This window comes from Nematolebias whitei, chromosome 11, assembly GCF_014905685.2.
Source record: "Nematolebias whitei isolate Nwh7 chromosome 11, NemWhi1, whole genome shotgun sequence".
NCBI classification, from domain to species: Eukaryota; Metazoa; Chordata; class Actinopteri; order Cyprinodontiformes; family Rivulidae; genus Nematolebias; species Nematolebias whitei.
This window is the reverse complement of record NC_056508.1, coordinates 32201870-32223204: the sequence shown is the minus strand read 5'-3', so window position 1 is coordinate 32223204 and position 21335 is coordinate 32201870. Positions and strand designations below refer to the sequence as shown.

Here is a 21335-nt window from a genome sequence, read left to right as displayed (position 1 = left end):
CAATACTTCAAAGTTCTTATACGTTTTTGCCGACAAGTATCTGAAGAAGCAATCGCTCGCTCTTACGTAGAGGTAGCTTTATTACACTTTCTGGTGTAATTTCATGCTTTATATAGTCACACAAATTGCTAGCTTGGCACACTGTCAGCCAATTGATGCAATGTGCAAATTTATCAGGGATTAAGGCAAAATAGGGCTAAGGATTTGATAAATGAGAGATAAAAGTAGTAGAGGATGGGGATAAAAACAAAATAAACCACCACAATTCATGTGGGTTTGAATAACAGTAAGTGGCTGTAACACAAATCACACACAAAAGTAATGGTATTCTTGGATTGTGTATATCTTAAACACTTCATACCAGATGTTGCATAAAAATTCTCTATCAATATAATGGCTCTTTATGCTGGTTAACTGCAGGATCTGCTGCACCATTGAAATAAAAAAATAATCCTGTAGGGAAAGGTTTGTTGGTTTTCTTCATGACATGTTTGGTAGCACCTAAACTAAACAGGCAAACATGTAAAAAACCACAAACTTAACCCATGAAATGAGACAAATCATGATTTAACCTTACAATATAAATCAACAATAACAAATAACTGGTAACATAATCACAAAGAAATGTACTTACAATAACCAAAGAATGAAGAATGAGAAGTTACTGTATTCTGAAAAAATAAAAATACAATAATAAAGAAAAATAACAAGCACGCTGTCCCTTGTACTTCGTGAGTCTTGTTTATAGTGTCAGCTTCAGGAGACAAATCTTGTATTGTACAGTTCAACAGTTATCACTTGGGTGGATGGCTTTAAGACAAAACCTAAATAACTTGGATCTCACATTTATTGACAAACAGAAATACTATTGCACAGACACTTGTGTTGGGAGAGCTCTACACTGCTGGAGCCAGCCCAGTTTGTGTTCTTCAAACTAAATGGCAGAGTGGAGGTCACTGATGACGAAGATGATAATTAAAATGTTGTAAACAAATACCAATTTGTGCATCTTCAGCTTGAAAAAAAAAAAGCCTGAGAAGAAAACAATCACTCATCAATCTGGCAGAAAAAAAAAATAATAATCTGGCTTTGCCACAGGTGTAAGATTATGAAACGCTTTCCCTTTGCAGCAAAACACACAGCTGCAGCGTGTGAGGAGAAGCTCTCTCTGAACGCTGCTCTGGGGTCAGCGCTGCTATGAGGATGAAACAAGAGCAGCCTCTGTAAGAAAACAGATCACTCTTCCTGTTAGGTGACCGTTGTGGGAAACTAAGGCTTGCAGCAAATGATTCCAGATGCTCACACACACACACATACGCACACCACTGTGCTGAGGGTAATGCTGATACTGTGAAGACTTTACTGATTTGATAGCCCTAGGAAATGATTTCATTTCATCTTTGTGTTTAAAATCCACTCCATACGAGGAAAACAGTGCTTGAATTGAACGCAGCGTGTTGTAATAACTCTAGATTTTGTCTGTAACAGTATTGCTAAAAACAAACAAAAAAAAAAAAAACAGTAAAATAAAACAAGTCTTTGCTGAAGATTTCTAATACATGTCTTTGTAGATCTCCTGTAGTAGAGGGTGGAGCGAGGTCTCCGACTCAGTCTTTTTGATCTTTTGGACAAGTTGAGCATTCTCAGTGACCAGCTGACGCAGATCAGCCATTTTCTGAAGCAGCTTGGGGAAGAGGTAGACAGAGTCAGAGTGGTTCGCTTGGAGGTGGAGGTCCAGGGCCTGGAGGATGTTGTCCTGACTTTGCTCCACCTGCTTCACGTTCATAAGTCCGGGGCGATCTAGAGAAACGAGAAGACATCTTGGAATAACTCACCATTAACACTAATCTACCTGGCAGAGATAATCCAACAGCAGGAAAACTTTTGAAGTGATATTCCTTTATTACTGTGGTTATTTGAAGAACTTATGAGCTGCTGGATAATTGTTAGCGGTTCCTGTTTAGGGAACAAATCACAGTTAAGACTAGTTTAGAGTATTTGTGAGACACGGCTTTGCAATCCAATCTTGCACATCAATTGTGTTGCAAGTGACCGTGAACTATGCTGAAATACAGTCTTCACTGTAAATAACTGTTAGATGCAAAAAGTGACATGATGTTAAAAAAAAAAGGCAAAAAAGCATTCGAGAAAATGCAAAAATTATAATTTTAAATGTTTTAGATGATGAAACATTTGTTCATGTTTTGGTCCCTTCTGAGCTTCAGTGGTTTTCTCAACGATTCTATAAATCTCTGACAGCTGTCTACTGCAGATAAGACGCTGTCATCTCACAAGTGATTCACACAATCACACTTAAAAATAAAGATATATTTTAAAATAGCTTTCATTTTTCATTTACAAATGTGAAAACAAAATATAAAAATGCTTGACTTTTATTTTTTTTAATCAACATAATCTTTTCTAGTGTCTATTGTGGACTTGTTTCAAATAATAACACAGATACTTGCTGAACAAACACAGGATAATTCTCTCAAGCACATGTTAACAGTAGCCACACAAAAAAACTTTCTGCTCTGCAGAATTGTCTCATTTTTGCCATCTAAAAATTATTTTTTAGTGTCATTTATTACACACATTTTCACCAACCAAAACACTGAAATTACATCATTTGCTACAAGTTTGGACGCGACCCTAGAGCAGATGATCACACGATGACAGCCTCGGAGAGGCAGTGTGTGGAAGTTGAGTGGGCTCTAAACTGAGGATGACAAAGCAGCTAACCTCAATAAGGCTCTTTGTTGACTCTGGGACAATCGTCTCTCTTACGTTTTAGCAACATATGCAACAGCCCAGTTGATATTTGGCACCGAAGTGAAACGGCAGAGGCACCAATGAAAAGTGAGGCAAGGTTAAGGGCTAAATCACGATTAAGTCTTGTAAAAATCCCAACGCTAACATCACCATCACTGAAAATGTGCTCTCATCGTCAGTTTATACTTGGATATAGATAATGGTAACATAATTTGTTGAGTGTGAAAAGAAGATCTATTGTGATTTTCAGCTTAAATGAGACAAATAAGATTACTACCTAAGCTAGTTAAGACCTCAGTAAGAAAGATTTAAAACTTACATGGGTGGTAATTAAGTCTTTAATAGTGTGCACAGAAAGTAAACTCTGCATAGTTCACCCATAAAGCCCCAAGTCTCACCTCCACAGAGAATAATGGCAGCAACAAACAAGGCCAGGTCACTGTCGTCCAACTCCAGAGCGTTGAACTTCACAGCAAACTCAAACTTGGGCTCCATGATCTCACTGAATGGCTTCCTTAAGCTGCGAAGGAACTCCCTGGTTACAAAGCCTTTGCCATTGGCTACCAAAAGTCCATCTTTGTTCATGAGAGACGGCAGCATGGCAAAAATAGCCTCGTGGACTCCGTACTTCAGCAACGTTACCTGCAGAGAGCACACAGACAGGTGTTTGTTTGTGCCTTGGAACAGCCAGCTGTGGTAGAACACAGTTAGGAGACAGTGACTCACCTGGTCATTAAGGTAGAGGTCCACAAACCCCGGAATGCACTTGGCAAACTCTGTGAGCTCTCGCACAGTCTCCACTGTAGTGCACTGACAGCGGTAGAACACATGAACTCCTATCTCCTTGGTCAGGGGTGCACCTGGGACTAACTGGCTCCATACTAGCCCACTTTCTGCTTTCCAGAGCGTGTCCACGTCGTAGATCACGAATGGCTGACACAAGGACAAAAATAACTTGAAAAACCAGCTGTGACTGAAAAGACATAACTAGGGTGTGGCTGCAAGGACATTTTACCATAAAACATAAAAGGGTGTCTGTACTAAATATAAGAAAAATGTATTTACACTGAAAAACTCACCTACCCGGTTATTATTGTGAAATTTGGCCAACCTGGACAAGAATACCAACTGATCTGACATCTTTGAGTATTTTGTTTGATAGCTATAGCTATTCAGTCCAGCCCTATTTATAAACCACTTTTAAGTGATAGTTGTTATTTGAATGCCAAAAGATTCAGAATTTTTTAATTTAGAAATAAGTGCATCAATTCTCATGTATAGAGCATTCCAGCTTATGATCAAGAACAAATATTTTAGTATAAAGTTAAAGGTCTCAATGTGCCATTAAAGAGTGTAACAGAACCTAATATATGCAACTCATGAGTAAGAAAACGTTTCATTTTTAAAGTAAAATCACGAAATAAGTCAAAATAACATGATTATAATATTAGCATATTTAACATTTGGTTCATTATTATTATTCATTGATAATACCGTAATTATTACTAATTTTACACTTTTGATAGACGCATCAATGTCTTTCGTTTGTGTCGAGACCTGAATACATCAATTAAAATACAGAGAAATTTTTAAAAGTCATAAATTGAAGTTGAAAGTGTTTAAAATTAAAGATAAGTATTTTTATAATCTAAACATTTAGTTTTTAATTCAATTAAGGAACATTAATCAACTGTTGAGCAATAAATTTAATAATTAAATTTTTTATATTTATTGTTTTATGCAGTTACAGTATGTTTATATAATATACTGAACAAGTTTGTGTTTTGATGTCAGAAAATGCAACATTTAGTTTAAAAGTTTAGTTAGAAAAGTCAGAATTATCGGAATAGACAGATGCAACATCCACTAAAAATGGTGGAAAACTACTTTGGTGGTGCAAAACCCTAAAGATAAAAACAATGAAGGAACTGATGGATCAGTGTTTTGACATTTTGCGTTTCAGTTTCATGTATTGTATAAAAAAGTAAAACATACAGAGGTGCTGCTGGTTTTGCCTGTCAGGATGCTTCGGGCCCTCTTTTTGGTCATGCTGAGGTTCTTCAGGTAGGCCGTGTTAACTTGTTTGGCCAACGTCTTCAGGTCCGAGCCGCCTGGTTTGCTGACGTTCAGCTCCTCTGCGAGCAGGCCTGCCACCAGCTTCTTCCTCTCCGCCTCAGGCATGCGTCCGTATCGGATCGCTGCGCAAACGCACACAGACACAGGACGTGTTTTGAGTAGACGTTCCCAAAACAATTCCGTCATGATATCTGGTTTTGTTTAAAATAATAATAATAATAATAAAATCCCAAGTGAGCAGCATTAACAATACAGTTTATGATTATGAGAATAATTTTGTACCAGAATATGTAAAAGGACATTAGAATTGACTTTAAAGAGCACAGTAGTTCACTTCACATTTATGAAACTTTACAAACCCACTTCCATACCAGCACAAGTCTTGTGAAAATCATTACTCTCAACTTTAAAGAATAATTTGAGAAGATAAAACAAAAACATCTTAAACTCACCATCATGAGACATTCCTAAAGACAGGCACTTTTGGAAGCGACAATATTGGCACTTGTTGCGATTCTTCTTCTGTATTTTGCAGGAACGCTCGCAGAGGTCGTACGCCAGCTTCATCCTCACAGTCCGCCGGAAAAAGCCCTAAATGAGAAACAACGCAACAGGTCGAACGACTGTGCCGTGCAAAACATAGCCAGTATCAAACTTTTGAATCTCGCAAAGATTTTGTGATGCGATGCGGCAGCTGCGTTACCTTGCAACCTTCGCAGGCGTGCACTCCGTAGTGGAAACCTGAGGCTTTATCCCCACACACTTTACACTCCACACTGATACCAGCACCTGAGTTATCTTCTTTGCCGAGACGCAGCTGTTCAGACAGTGAAGGCGATGAAGTCTGGGAAAGGTCTGCATTTAAAGTTAATAAAAAAACAAGCAGAAATATTAATAATAGCACATCTAGTGAGTGTCTAAATTAAACTTTCTTTCTTTACCCGTGTAGCTGGATGCTGCACTGTCGTTCTTCTTGTTATGATTGTTTTCCTCATCTTGACCCTCTCGTTGCCTTTTCTTCTGATCCCCTCTCAGGCCTTTGGTAGGAAGCACTTCCTCCTCCTCCTCCTTGGCCTCCTCATCCCTGCTTTCCGGACTCTTTAACCCTTGCAGGTCTGTCAGCTTCGACACCGTCCCCGCACAGCTGTTTGAGCATTCGGTCTTCACTTTCGGCGGCGTCCACTTGACATCCGCCTCATCTCGAGGAGAAGCAGGCGCGCTGTAGCCATTTACGTTGTCGTCCTGCTCGGTGGCAGTTTGCTGAAACCGTTCCATGGTTCCTGTTGAAGCTGACTCAGCAGATCATCTCCTGTCACGTTGCCATCGTAGCTCGATTTTCTAAAAGGAAAGTTATTCGTACGAACATTAAAATAGCTATATGCACTTACCATGTGTACTATATAGAGAGCTAGAATGAACAGCTGCTAACACTTAAGAGGCTCCAAGTGTCTGCATATCGTATAGCTCTCCATTGTATCCAGCGTAAGAGTGGTTAACAGTCCGATTTCAACATTTCAAAACACACAGCATAGCCAAAACAGTTCTCAACGTCTATTTATTGTCGCATAACATGCGGGTAAAAACCTTTATACTGTGCTGTTAAGAATTAGTTTGGTTTTATCTGAGGAAAGAGCCTTCAATAATGTTTTACTAGGTGTTTGTTTGGGTGCCCTCTCAGTCACTGAATTACTTCTGTTTTGTTTGAGCAGCCTGTAAATGTCCTTGATAGTAAAAGAGTTACAACATGCGCAGTCATGTCTAGATTTCTTTTTACTGCCCAGCAATTGGAAGATGAGCAGGGACCTCACACAGTTAAGAATCCTAAGAGCCAGCTATCAAAAGTAATAAAGGAATACAATAATGTAACTGTACAGGCTCCATTTGGAGGAAATTCAAAACCTATAAAATTAATTGAATTATATGCGCTATATGGCCAAGTTGGTAGAGCTGCTGCCTCTCGGCGAGAAGGCCGTCGGTTCAAATCCCAGCCGGGACCTTTCTAGGTGGAGTTTGCACGTTCTCTCCGTGCATGCGTGGGTTTTCTTCGGGTACTCTGATTTCCTTCCACAGACCAAAAACATGCATGTTGGGCTGACTGGTAACTCTAAATTGGCCCTAGGCAAAGTGACAGTGACATTAGCGATGTTTACATGGACATAACTAATCGGATTAAACAGCCATTCGGAATAAAAACGCGTCATGTAAACGCCCCATTCGGATCATTTTTTTGTTGATTCAGCTCGATCCGAAAGAATTTTTAATCAGAATGAGACGGGTGGTTTATGCTGATCCACATATTTCCACCTGGCTAGATGCTAATAATATTAGCATGTTGGAGAAGCAAAACTGGTCGGTGAGTGACAACATTTCTACTAGAAACTTTGAAAGAGCTCAAAATGATCTGTATTACCTGTAGCTCAGTCAGGGAGTGCAGTAACGTCTCCACCGTCATTAAAACCTGTCGCGGGTCCATTTTGGACGCTCAGGTTTGTTTACGTTCATCCCGGAAGTAAACCGGAAGCAGAACTTCTTCTTCAGTGTTTTCTTTAAGGAGAGTTTACCACTCTGCACATGTCAGTACTTCTGTTCAGAATAAAAGCCCGCTGCATGTAAACGCTCGTCGTGAACGGATTGTGTCCATGTAAACGATACATTTGAGTTATTTAATGTGAAAACATTGAAATCCGGTCAAAGAATTTTGTACATGTAAACATAGCTATTGTCTCATTTGTCTCTATGTGTCCCTGAAATGGACTTGCGACCTGTCCAGGGTGTCCCCCACCTCTCGCACTGTGACTGCTGGCCTGCAACCCTAACAGGAAGAAGCGGGTAAAGATAACGGATGGATGGTAGATAATACATGCACTTTTTTGGAGTCTAAATATACTTTTAATTTAACAAAACAATTTACAATTTACTTTAATTGCTTCACTAAAATAAACACAGAATTATCAACCCTGAAAAGAACTCGCACACCTATAAACAAGTAGAAGAGCATTAGTGCTAAAACAATATGTAAAACAACTAAATTGTTTGCTACATTAAGCTGGTTGAAGCAGCTGCTGCTCCATCTTCATTTTCTTAAAGTAACTGATAAATCTACATGACTGAAAACAAACTTTTTAAAAGTTAAAAACCAGTTGGCAGCTGAACACAGCTTATCAGTAAAAACATACCGGCTGTCAAGCACAGTGGTGGAGGGCTGATGGTTCGGGCACCTTGCAGTCATGTACTGCTCTGTGGAACAACAAAGTCTACAGTCAATTCTCTTTCTGGAGTACATTTCTATTTAAAGGTTTAGGCTTTTGTATTTGTAAATCATAACAGAACCCTTAATTAACGTAGTCAAATTTTGGATTTTATTTATGTTGACTCATTGACAACAATCTGAAAAACATCATGCGAGCATCTTATCGGACACAATGAACAGATGAACTCGTTCTCGAGCTTAAAACTTGTTTTGTCTGCTGGACTAAATTAAGGATTCACTTCAGTCACTTTGGTGTCATGCCATTAAGGTGATATAATATATTTTCCATCTCTCTAACGTCTGAAATGACCTTTTAACAGAAACTAATAAGCGCATGTAAAATCAGGCACCAAAAATTCTCAGATTGAGTCAACTATTTCCAGTACTGAAGTGCAGCATTTTGGTCCTTTACACCTGCTTTTTATTGACTTTTATATGCAAACATGTCTATAAATTAGTTTTACTGGCAACTTGGGAGCATATAGATACAAGGCTTTCAAAGCTAGAAACACATATTTCATCTGTGCAAGTATAAATGTTATGCACAACATGTATATGTGAAGCTGTGATAGACTTATGCTGTGATAAATACCTGCACATTAGTCACCTTGTAATTAACCATTATGTGTGTGTTTTGTTGGGGAGCTGTGGGCCGAACGTCCGTACATTCCAGAATAAAATACTCTCGACTTGACTACCCAGACCTCATCTTCTATCACTTATCCATAATCAAGTCGCGGAGGCAACAGGTCCAGGAGAGAAACCCAGACATCTCTCTCCCCAGCAACACTTTCTAGCTCGTCCTGAGGGACCCCAAGGCATTCCCAGGCCAGAGAAGATGCTCAATCCCTTCAGCATTTTCTGGGCTTTCCCCAGGGCCTCCTACCAGTGGGACGTGCCCAGAAAACCTCCAAAGGAAGGTGTCCAGGAGGCATCCTAATCAGATGCCTGAATCACCTAAGCTGGTTCCTTTCGATGTGGAGGAGCAGTGGCTCTACTCCAAGCTCCCCCCGGATGATGGAGCTCCTCAACCTATATCCAAGGCTGAGTCCAGCCACCTTATGAAGGAAGCCCATTTCGGTCTCTTGTATCCGGGATCTTGTTCTTTCACTCATGATCCATACCTCATGAAGTTAGGTGAGGGTTAGAACAAAAACAAACCAGTAAATCAAGAGGTTTGCCTTTCGACTCAGCCCCTTCTTCACCACGACGGACTGAAGCAGTGCCCTCATTACTGATGAGGCCCCGATCTGTCGATCCATCTCCCGCTCCATCCTACCATCACTCCTGAACAAGACACCCAGAAATGTGACTCCTCCACCTGAGGCAAAGTCTCCTCCCCCTGACCACCTGGAGGAGGCACTCCACCCACTTCAGGTTGGGAACCATGGCCTCAGACTAGGAAGTGACTCTCACTCCAGGCTCTTCACACTCAACTGTGAACGGTTCCAGAGCACGCTGAAGGTCTTGGCCTCAAGACGCCAACAGAACCACATCATCTGCATAAAACAGAGATGAGACCCTGAGGTTCCCAAACCAGACATCCTCCTCTCCCCGACTGCATCTCGAGATGCTGTCTATGAACGCCACAAACAGGATCGGAGACTAGGGACAGCCCTGGTGGAGTTCAACCTATGCTGAGAATGAGACTGACTTTTGTGTCAAGGATGCAGACACGGCTCTTGCTTAAATACAAGGACCGGATAGCTCTTAAAAGCAACACTGCACAGACGATAAATCTAATTTGATTAAATGTTAAGGAAAAGTAAGCATGAATCCATCTAGACCACAATGCACTGCAAAATTCTGACCCGAGCGTGGAATAGTAACTGTAAAAAGGTCAGTTAAAAGTTTCTGACTGGTTGTGGATATTTGAGCTTGTGTGCTGCAGGAACAAGACCCTCAGTACTTGTTGTTTGTGGAAGCTGTGAGTCTCCTTGTTGGTTGCTGTCGGAGGACAGGGTGCATGCACTGTGTACACACTGAGCAGCACTGATGGCAGGCGGAGGCGGTGGAGCAGAGGGCTTTAAGGCTGGAAGTAAGGGGGGGAGGTTAATATTTTTTTATTTTATTTTACTCCCCCCCCCCGCCCCCTTTCCCCCCTGTTCTGGATTAATCCGCCCTTGTTGACGAGTCGTGAAAAACAACCAGTTTGTGCTCGTTAGAAATGCGTCTCAAAGGTGAACGGCGTCGGTTTCGAGGAACAAACCAGCGGGTGTCAGGAGAGCTGAGACCGGTCCAACAAACAACCTGTCACACCGGTTCTCGGAAGTCCCTGCTAACTTACCGAGTCACTAAAGGGACTGTAACTGGATACGAACTTTTGGGAAATTAACCCAATCCAACCCTACACACTTTATCTGAAGTCAAACTTTTTAAAAATGTTCTCTTAGAGCCAGACAAGCCTGTCACAGCGGACCCAGAGCCGAGCTGCTCCTCCTGCCTAACCTTGATTTTGACTGCCATTAGCATTAGCTGCTAGCGTAGCTCACGTTCCCGACAGTTTCTCTAAATAACTGATAGATGGCGGCCAGGTTCTCTTACCTCCCCCCCAGTAGCGCCGCTGGACCGAGGGACGTTTCCGCCACCACGACCCGCTGGAAACACACCAGCAACAGTCCCGTCCGAGATCGATCGGCTGTTGACAAGTTGTTGAACTCACCGACAGGCTAACAACAGGAGCTAACGTCAGACAGCTAACTCACAGAAACTTACAGAGCCGGGCCTTCGTGTGACAAGCGGGTCGGTGAAAACGGGGAGCATTTAATCCTGCTACCTGTTTACCACCACATCACATGCAAATAAACAAAGTTACCAGGCCCCCTCCGTCTCGACTCTGTTCATGGCTTTGCTTTACTCTGCTTTGCTTTGCTTCACTCCTCCTTCTCCTCCGCCTCCTCCTGTCACATGTCGGGACACAGAAACGGCTTGAGCAAGCCAAAAAGTGACCCCTTTCGTGCGCACGCACACAATCACAAGCGAGGGGAATTTCGGTTCTTTTCTAAGATTCGAGTTATTTGTCTCTGTTCAGCTAAAAGAAAAAGAAAAATAACCTCGATTAATGTTACTGACTCCTTGCACTCAATCAGGGCTCACGAATCCAAGGTCCTACGATATTCTCTGGCAAACTGCAGCTAACTCAGTTAGTGGACTCACTGTAAAAAAAAAACAAAAAAAAAACTGAATCGTTTTATAGACCGCATACTCGGCTAAAACTAATCACTGATTCAGATTAAAGACAACTGAAGCGGTGGACTCAGATGAGTCCAATGGCTGATTTGGGAAAAAAACTCACATAAAACACGGATTTCAGATAACTTTGGTCACGATGTGGACTCAGATGAGTCAAGTCTTTGATTTACGTTAAAGACTCGCCTAAAACGCCTCAGACTCAAATGAGTCCAATCACTGATTCTATTTTAAAAACTCATTTTACATGCTGTGGAGTCTGATGAGTCGGTTCATTGACTGAAATAAACTCACCTAAACACTGCAGACACAGATGAGTCTGAAGAGATGTTTAAAAATAGCATATTTTTTTTAAATATTAATATGCATTACCCTTCCAAATGATATACCATACCAGCTATATTTATAGATCACTTTAAACACCTACAGGACCAAAGTGCTGTACACACAACAAAACATTCATAATATATGCAATTAACTGTAATCAATTCATGTTACATCTAACATATATTCCATATTGCATCAGACCATTTCAATATTTAATGCTAGTTAAAGACTGACAATGGTATCAAACATAAAACAATAAGACAAGGCATTACATGTGACAGTAAATATTTTTAAGAGAAACACATTTTTTTTCTCCAGCCTTTTTTAAATTTTATTTTTAATTGAGGTATTCAGAAATTGTATCAAACATATTGTACATTTAGCAAGATATTAAAACGATTGTTGCTGCAGTATTAAATGTTTTAAACAACAAAACAGGTTGTTGTTAGTAGCTCGTTCCTTTTTTTGGTTTAAGGTTTTCCACCAAAAAAATCCATTTGAAGGGCAAGAAAGCTCCTCTACATCACAATGTTTTAAAAAAGGCCAAACTAAATTTAACATCGGTGATTGCACCTTTTTATTCTACTCCTGCTCCTATCGTGTGTACAAAATACACATAATGTAGTTTTTTCCCCCATGTTTTTAGACGGGTTTCTTCATGTGATATGAGAGAGCTCAGCTGGCACATTGAGCTAGTCCCATATTTTTTATATTTCTGCATAAACATACAGTAAATGTTCATAAAAGAGGACGAGGAAACTCCTGCAAACAAATCTGACTAATAAAACAAACATAAAATCTCACAAAGATGAAGTTGCACAGTTCACAAAGTCTACCTAAAATAATGGAGGAGCCAATCTTAAAAGTTTATTTTTAAAATTGAATGTTTAACATATTTATGAGATGTTAAGTTTTGCTTTAAAAGAAAAACAACAAACGGAGGAACGAAACTGCATTAAAAGGACATTCATGGGACAGGAGGCAGGTTGTTGAAACCAGTGCAATAATTTATAGTTCTTAATTTATAATCAATGGTTTAGGTTAAAAAAATACAGTAAATGTGCAGACTGGTTTGAATGCATGTAAACAAGAAGGCATTTTGTTATGTGATGTTATAACGATCTTTGCCTAAATAAGTCGGTGTCATCTTGCAGGTTAGTGGTTAAATTATTTTTAAGTAATATTTTTCTTTGAACGCCTTTTTTTAAATTTTCAAACCTTTGCAACACATCACATGGTAAACATGCCTTCTATCTTTCACCACTTAATTCACATTAATAAAATAAGAAATGCGAGTTTTAGGACATGCCTGGTGGAAAATTTACTTGGAATGTTTATTTATTTATTTTTGTGGTTTAGATTGAAACTTTAGACCACACAACTCTTCACACAGCAAACATCACATGTTAAATCACCTAAAGTTTTTTTTTGTTAAAGCAACTTCTGCAGAAACAGACCAGCCTCAAGCGTTTTTTGAACCGTAATACAAGCTTAGAATGACCTTCTGAAATATTTCTTCTTGAACCCCTGCTGATCTTCTCAAGCAGAAAAACAATTGGGGAAAAGTACAGACTGAGAAAAAAATATATTTAAAAAAATTTGACTTTTAAAATGTTTTTCAGGCAAATGTTCTTTTATAATTTAGATATAACTCAGACACCAGTGAAAACGTAAATTACTTCAGCTGTTCTGTCCAAAAACTTCAAAAAACAGGCCCAAACCATGAAGCGTCTCGTTCTGCAGCGACTCATTGCTAACACACGAGTTAAAACGCCTTTGAGGAAAAGTCTGGTGTATTTAAACTTGTTCTTTAGCTTCAGCCAAGAGGTATTATGAGACTGGGCAATGCTGCAAAAAAAAAAAAAAGATCACATCTGACCTTATTTTAGTTTAGTCGAATTATTCAGTAGTGATAAATTTACCCCCAAGTGAGCATTTTCAAGAAGTCTCGTTTCTTTAAACAATAAGTCTGCACTTGTAACCTCGTGGATTTAGTGCTGCTGAATCAAACATTTAATGCATTAACAGTCACTGATGCAACCTTTCACCACAGGCAGCCCTTACTGGTTTTATTGTTCACCACTGAAGGTGAAGTTTTACAGATATTTCATATAGTTGTCTGTGGTAGTAGCCGAGACTGATCCCCAACACATATTCTGAGAGCAAGATGTTTTATTTTTAAATGTTGACATTTAACTAGTTAAGAGTTATCTGTGATTGTTAGCAAAATATTTCACAAACTGGGTGGATTTTAATGAAACTGTCTGGAAACGGTAACCAGTGGATGTTGATCTACAATGGACCAACTTTTGGAGTCAATCCAATTCAAGATGGCTGCCACAGATAATCACAACTGGCCAACACATAAATGTCTCCAACAGTCAGTTTTACAGATGTTGAGCTGAAATTTGTTGCATTATGAGCCAAGAGTCATTGACAACACATACTTATGTCTCATGATCTTGCATATCACACATTATTTTCAAAGTTTGACTTAATGCAGATTACTTGTGTGTAAACGGGTTAAAAAAAAAGACATTAACCTGAAAGATTTGTTAAAAATAGACCGTACAGCTTTTTTTAAAGGCAGTAATGAATTAAAAAATTTGGACAGCATGTAGTTTGTGCGGTTAGTCAGGGGATGTCTCTGTTGGCTCAGGGCTGAAGAGCGAGAGGCATCAGATTAGTCAGCCGTGACACATTTTATTCTGACAAACTAGACAAACTCAAACTAAAGCAGCTCAGCTTGCCCGCAGAGCCACGTGGGCGTCAACTGCTTCCTGTGTCGGCGTCGCTTTTTCACTTTTGCAGTTAATTTGGACAAAAATTTCATCCGTTTCGTTTTAAATCAGCCATTTGATTTTTCATAAGGTGAAGACTAAATATTTACTCGCATAATTTACCTCATGAAAGATTGTTTTATTTGGTTATGGCATCGATTCACCTTTTCTTTTTTTTTAATTGACAATGTTGTGTGACAGAAACAAGAAGATCTCTCCCCTCTCTTATCGCTGCCTTTTCTGTTAACCAGGAGAAAATGGTGGTAAAACTAATACTGAATGAACTCCACATCAAAAATGTCATACTCCAAACCACACAAGTATTACAAGTTAAACATTTAAACAAGGGCATCTTTGATATTTACAAAGTAACAAAAAGAGCCTCCTGCAATCATAACTCTGTGTTTTTAACAGCTCTTAGCTTCAGGCTGAGGTTTTGTCTCAACAAACCCCCAAACATTAGTTCAACAGAAGAAACAGCAAACAAACAAATAGTCTTAAACTATCACTGTCATTGAAATGAGGTCAGTAATTTCAGTATTCAACAGGGGTGGTAGTACTGTAAACTCATGGTAATGCAGACGTCCTGCTGCTTTCACAATATTCACACATCAGACAGTCGTCTCTTGGTCTTCCTGTTGGAAAACGTCACCAGGATCAAAATTGGAACCTCTCTGATTCATGGTTATTTTAGGGGATGTCCATGTCTCCGTTTGAGGTATGCGAGTGGCGTTTCTCCAAATCGGACCCAGCTCTGCTGTCTACGTTTTCTTTGCTCTCCTCGTTTCGTTGCTGATCCTCGGAGTCCGATCTCTTTCTGAGACGCAGGCCGGGATCTCTCTGTGCCGGGATCTGGAAGGCTGGATAAGAACTTCCCAGAGAGGGTCTTTTCTCTAAACAAGAGAAAAGAAAAGGACACAGCAGCAGTCAATTTAAATGACAGTGAAAAAGCCGTTTGGGCAAGAAGATAAAGTGCTGATGAATAGGCTTAGCATTCCTTCAATGAATGCATATCACTGCTGTTCATACCAGTTATAGACTAAGATCTGAGATATAATATGAATTCTGGTCAAAAATATTGTTTCATTGAATCTCACGCAATGACTCTCAGCTACTACCACTTCCAGTTTTAGCTCAGTATCTGTAAAACTGACTTAGATTTAACTGTGGTTGTTTTGGTTAAGCTGTGGCAGACATCTTGAATTGGTCTGACTGAAAAAAAAAGATAATGAGCTGGAACTTTTAATGATTACTTTCCAAAAGTTCAACTGTATGATGGAGCTTTAGGGCCATGCTAAGAAAAAAAAATTACCGGTACATTACGAACGAGAATAAAGTCATAGAATTACGAGAATAAAGTCGTAAGCGAATAATGTTGAAATATTATGAGAATAAAGTAGAAACGATACAAGAATAAAGTTGTAGTATTATGAGAAAAAAGTAGAAACAATACAAGAATAAAGTCGTAGTATCACGAGAACAAAGCCGTAATATTATAAGAATAAAGTAGAAACAATACGAGAATAAACTTGTAATGGCGTATTGTTTTTGTACTACTAGTGCTTAGTGTATTTTTAGTTAATGTTTTTCTTAGTTCATATCTAAGAGCTTATTACTGTCTTTCTTTTACATTTTATACTTTTGTTGGATGTAACTGGGACCCTGTGTACACAATTTTGTACCACATGTGATGCGAATGACAATAAAGAACCTTGAATCTTGAATAAAGTCGTAATATTATCAGAACTCTGAGATGAAAAAGCAGTCTAACAACTGCAGTAGAATGATGAATGTTGAGGTCGGCAGTACAACAGCAGGGGGTCCAACGCACTGTGGCGTATGGATTCTTATGATAAACTGAATCCGACATTAATGGCTGCATTGATGGGATTTAGTTGTCACATAATGTGGATGGAAGCATATTTCACAAACAGTGACCCAAAAGTGATCGTGGACTACTTCATAAACACAGTGATTCACATTGGAGGCTGTCCACAGCAGGTGCGACCCGACCCAGGACGTATTACGAGTTTATTCTCGTAATATTCCAATTTTATTCTTGTACAACGTTATTCTTGTAATTTTATGACTGTTTTCTCATAATGTAATTTTTTTTCTTAGCGTGGCCCTAATACAAATACCCTAGTACAATTGAATCCATTCAGTGGTTTGAGAAATTATGCTAACAAACACAATGGCTTCCACCCGTTAACGCTAAAGTTGATCAAAATGCTGCACCCTGAGCAGCACTTGGAGAATTCATTGTACATAACTCTCAACTACTACCACACCAAAACTGAGCAGAATATCTGTAAAGTTGTCTAAAATATGACCCTTTTTGTATTTTCTAGTCAGTTTGCTGTGGCGGCCATCTTGAAATGGAGCTAATCAGTTGTAACTAATTATTTTCACACACACATAAACAGACACAGGCAACTACATTGTTGTCCATCTTTACCCTTAGCAAAAACTAACTGACAGATGTATATTTTTGCAAAGGAAAGAACTGTCCAATAGACACATTTCAAGTAAAAACGCAACAAAAATTTTGTATTTGCTCACTTTTTTTATGCCAGCACTTATCAATGTATTAATGGGTAACACAAAACCCAAATAAAGTAAAAATAGAACATAGTATTGGGTTTTAATCTCAAAAAGTTACAGTAGTCCCTCTCTACTTTGTGGTTCATTTTTCGTGGACTCAACTCTATTGCAGTTTTTCAAAGTAACATTGGACATGACACACAATTGTTGATGGATGGATGAGCCGCACAATTGGCATGGATTTTTTATTTAAAATAATTAATTTAAAAAGATTTGGCACCTGTGTGCAGCCCACAGCTGTGGGAGAAGCTTCCTCCTGCAGCTGATCAGCTTATCTCTGCTCTGCACAGAGATCAGCTGATCTCCGTACAGAGCAGAGAAGTGGGCGGGACAGAGAGAGCAGCCAGAGGCAAAGAGCTGAAATCATGACATTCTGTGCTCGTTTAGAGTTTAGAAACATCGTTTAGAATATTGCAAGAGTATATATATATATATATATATATATATATATATATATATATATATATATATATATATTTATATATATATCTACTTCGTGGTTTTTAATTTACTGCGGGGCTTTAGGATACGGATCGAGGGACTACTGTATTATAAGGCTTTCAGTGAACCAAGCTTAAGCTTACATAAATTAAAAATCCGAGCAGCTGAAGTTTTATATTATATTTTTATGGGATTGGCTCTTTATAAGGCAGCACGGTGGCGCAACTGGTAGAGCTGCTGCCTCTCAGTAAGCAGGTCCTTGGTTCAAACCCCGGTCCAGGGGCCTTTCTGGGTGGAGTTTGCATGTTCTCTCCGTGCATGCGTGGGTTTTCTCCGGGTACTCCAGTTTCCTCCCACAGACCAAAAACATGCATGTTAGGCTGATTGGTAACTCTAAATTGTCCCTAGGTGTGAGTAAGAAAGTGAATGGTTGTTTGTCTCGTTTGTCTCTATGCAGCCCTGTGATGGACTTGCGACCCGTCCAGGGTGTACCCCGCCCCTCGCACAGTGATTGCTGGACATGGGCACCGGCGACCCCCGTGACCCAAAATGGAATAAACGGGTAAAGATGTTCCTGTTGAACCTGTTCCCGTAGCTGGCGGACTTCCTCCCGGAGATGATTATTTTCCTCCAGCACTGAATCCACAACTGCAGGGTCTGGACTAGCAGCATAATCGTGATCCTTATGGGTGTCTACACTGGCTGTTGTATTATCTTCCTCCTCGCTGTCCTCTGGAGGTGGTCTTTTCCTTCTCTCCCAAACCGCGGGTCTTGGAGGTGGAAGGGAGTAATTATTCCATTCAAACAAAGCAGGTACAGCTCCCTTTTTTAACATCCGTCTTCCCTTTTCAGATACTGGCTCTTGAATGTCCTCAGGTTTGAAATGCCGACTACAAACGCGGGTGTGAACTTTTAAAGCTAAGTTTTCCCTGCGGATAGCCACGGTCCATTGTCGCCTTAACTCCTCATCGGCAGGAAAATGGAAAAAACTAACTACTCTATTGTACCTACTGGTTAGTGGACACAACGGCACACAACAGAACTGACTTGCAGTGCCAGTAGATCGCAGACGCTTTCCGTTTTGAGTCTTTTTCATGGTTACTACTAGTAGCTTATGCTAAAAACAACTGCAGTGGATAGGAGCCGGAAGTGATGGACCCTTCTGAAATTTTAACGGAAGTACGTCACCACTACCCGTGGCATATAGTCTATTGATGGATGGATGGATGGATGGCACATACCGCCTGGTCCGATCGGTCGCATCAATCTGTTCATCTGGACGTTCCAGTGTTTGACGTTTGTGCTCGCCTGGCGAAGTTTCCTCTGGGCTGCCTGTCAGATGAAAACAAACTCTCTAAGACATCTTCAAGTTGCAAGAAGCAAAAACTGTGAACTAAAAAAAAACAAAATTAATCCTTCTGGGCAGTATCAAGGTATCGCCCGCATTTAAAATTCACCCAAAAAAGCACATATGAAGATGAGTCTTCTGCTGACATTTTATCAGACACACAAAAATGTGCACTTATGTGAAGTTTTGTGAAAAAGCTATAAACAGTTATCATCTTACCTGTTGCAGATAGCTCTTTGAACAACCTGAGTCTGGAGAAAAAGTTTAGTTCAGCTGGGACCGATGAGCAAACAGCTGGGCCAAAACCAAAGTGAACTGCTGCTCTAACCTGAAACACCTCACACCATTTCATGCAAAAACTGTTTTATATACTTTTACTCCACCGTCAAATTAGTTTGAACTGCTTATTCTGGCCGAAACAATAAACGTACCCCAAACTGCACAGGAACTGTGACTGCTAGCTGCTGCTGCCACTATTCATGCTTGCAAATAAACAAATGTAAATATCTGTTAAATACTAAATTAATAACAACTTAAAGCTTTATTCACATAAATTACAATGATATTTTGAGACTTGCGTTGTTTTAAGATAAGAAGAAGTCCACTTTGGCCCAGCTTAGACTCTGTTTATTCCAACTCAGGTTGATCAAAGAGATATCTACAGCAGGTAGGATACTTATTCTTCATAAACTTTCCACAGAACACCACTTCAAAATATCTTGTCATGCCACAGTCACCATTTTTTATTCATTTTATAACGTAATGCCGTTTTAAATGACCCTGTATGTTTTGTTTATTTCTGCTTCTTTATCATTTTATCTTTTATGTATTTTTTAATCTGTTGTTTAACTTTTGTTGTTTTCGTCTGCCTGTTTGTCAGACCTTTTACAGCTGACAAAAACAACAGAAAACACCTCAGCACAATGACTTTATTTCACCCTAAAGAATAAATCTGCAATAAAAACTACAATGAAACCAACAAAAAAATTCCCTGAGCCTTTTAGTTCTCTCTGAACTGGTTCTTATTGCATTCCTTTGTTAAGGACTCTGAGAAATAAAACTCATACAATCAAATAATTTATTAGCAAAACTTGTCTTTTTTGTAGCTATCTGCTCCACAAAGTAAGTGCGTGTGTTGTGTTTGTTCCACCCACCACTACATCCTGATCAACCCTGTGCCGGTTGGCTCGGACCTCCTCCAGCTGCCGCTGCGCCTCGTCCAGAGCCTGAGATTTGCACTCCATTTCCTGCTTCAGCTCCTGCTTTTCCCTCTCCGTCTTCAGAATGTACTCCTCCTGCTCTTCCTGCAGGGCCATCAGCGCCTTCATTTTCTCCTCCTCCTCTGCCAGTAACCTGGGTGCCATAGAAAACACAAATGTGAGACTTGTTTCAACCGATCATCAGAAATTTGTACCTTGAGAAGTGAGTTAGGAGAGTGACACATTAATCTGCAAAACTACAGCGTGCAACAGCTTCCTCTACCAGCAGGTCAACTTCCTCAGGAACTTGACGCAACATGAACTCATCCGTTTGATACCTGCCGTCTGCTCACAGGAACTACGGTATCTACAGCTCAAACCATTGTGAGGAGTGGCTGAATCTACTGTGCAATATCTACCCAGCTTGAGCGTATCGGAAGGCCTCCTCATCCAGTCTGGCTTTAATCTCCTGCTGCAGTGCCTCCTCCAAACGCTTCTGCATCTCCTCCAGTTCTTGGATTCTCTTCCTCTGCTTCTCTGCTTCCTCCTCCTTCAGAGCCATCTCTGCCTGCATGCTGACTCGGGCCTGAAGAAACACAGAAAGAAGCAAACAACTCCCTCTCTTTCCTCTTTTTGAATTTCTCCCCGTTTGCCTCTTACCTTCTCGGCCTCACGAAGCTGAACCTCCAAAGTGCGCTGGAGCTGCTCGTGCTGCTCTCGCCTCCTTTGCTCATCCTGCTCCAGGAGGGCCTGGGCCTGTTTCTGTGCCTCCTTCAAGAGCTCCAGCTCGGCCAGTTTGCACTCCCTTTCCTCCTGTAGGGCTCGAAGCCTCTGCAGCTCCTCCTCTTTGGCCTGTTGCCGTTTCTCTCGCTGCTCGCGCTGTTCACGCCGCTTTAGCTTCAGGTCCTTATGAAGAGACGTTTTCCCCTCCACGTGCAGCCTGATGGCTGTTTGAATAGCTGCGAAGAAGAAGATGTTCAACGTTACAGCAGGAAGACAAAACTTTTAGGATTGTTTAACATTTTAGAAAGCGCGTGGCTGACCTGTAGTCCACTCCTGCCTTTGTTTGGTGTCCGAGGCGCTCATTTCATAAGTCTTAGAAAGTGTTTTCAGACAAAACATGCACCTCTTCCCATCTTTATCAGGCAGCACCTGAATAAACAGCAAACACTCGTTTTATCCATGGATTCAAAAGGCAGTCTTCTTATTATTTAACCTTCAAGATGACTTTATTGTCATCAACATATGTGCATGCATCACAACAATATTGTGTACTTTAGGTCCCAGTTACACCCAAAATAGCAATATATATATATATATATATATATATATATATATATATATATATA

At 40.1% G+C, this 21335-nt stretch overlaps 2 protein-coding genes across 2 annotated transcripts in view; both read right to left on the bottom strand.

Annotated features, from left to right (window-relative positions):
• Positions 1–1479: 1479 nt before the first annotated feature.
• Positions 1480–8038, bottom strand: ppardb (peroxisome proliferator-activated receptor delta b). Its single transcript, XM_037684887.1, has 8 exons — positions 8025–8038; positions 5790–6186; positions 5552–5703; positions 5301–5439; positions 4768–4970; positions 3499–3705; positions 3171–3414; positions 1480–1800 (listed from the first exon to the last, which is right to left on the bottom strand). The coding sequence occupies exons 2-8, from the start codon at positions 6121–6123 to the stop codon at positions 1553–1555; spliced, it is 1527 nt and encodes a 508-aa protein (XP_037540815.1). The 5' UTR covers positions 6124–6186; positions 8025–8038; the 3' UTR covers positions 1480–1552.
• Positions 8039–15084: 7046 nt separating this feature from the next.
• Positions 15085–21335, bottom strand: part of LOC119417635 (differentially expressed in FDCP 6 homolog) — a 20366-nt gene continuing 14115 nt past the window's right edge. The window contains exons 6-11 of the mRNA XM_037684886.1: positions 21030–21138; positions 20647–20945; positions 20406–20572; positions 19942–20140; positions 18681–18771; positions 15085–15287 (exon numbers count right to left, since the gene is read on the bottom strand). Of these exons, the coding sequence (XP_037540814.1) occupies positions 15085–15287; positions 18681–18771; positions 19942–20140; positions 20406–20572; positions 20647–20945; positions 21030–21138 (1068 nt within the window). The remainder of the gene's footprint in view (positions 15288–18680; positions 18772–19941; positions 20141–20405; positions 20573–20646; positions 20946–21029; positions 21139–21335) is intronic.

Excerpts from the sequence above, each read along its gene's own strand:
- ppardb (XM_037684887.1), bottom strand. The coding sequence starts at position 6,123 with ATGGAACGGTTTCAGCAAACTGCCACCGAGCAGGACGACAACGTAAAT. Across the intron at positions 5,704-5,789 it reads TGCAGCATCCAGCTACACGG|ACCTTTCCCAGACTTCATCG; the intron begins GTAAAGAAAGAA and ends CTTTAAATGCAG. Across the intron at positions 4,971-5,300 it reads TTTAGGAATGTCTCATGATG|CGATCCGATACGGACGCATG; the intron begins GTGAGTTTAAGA and ends GCGTTTGCGCAG.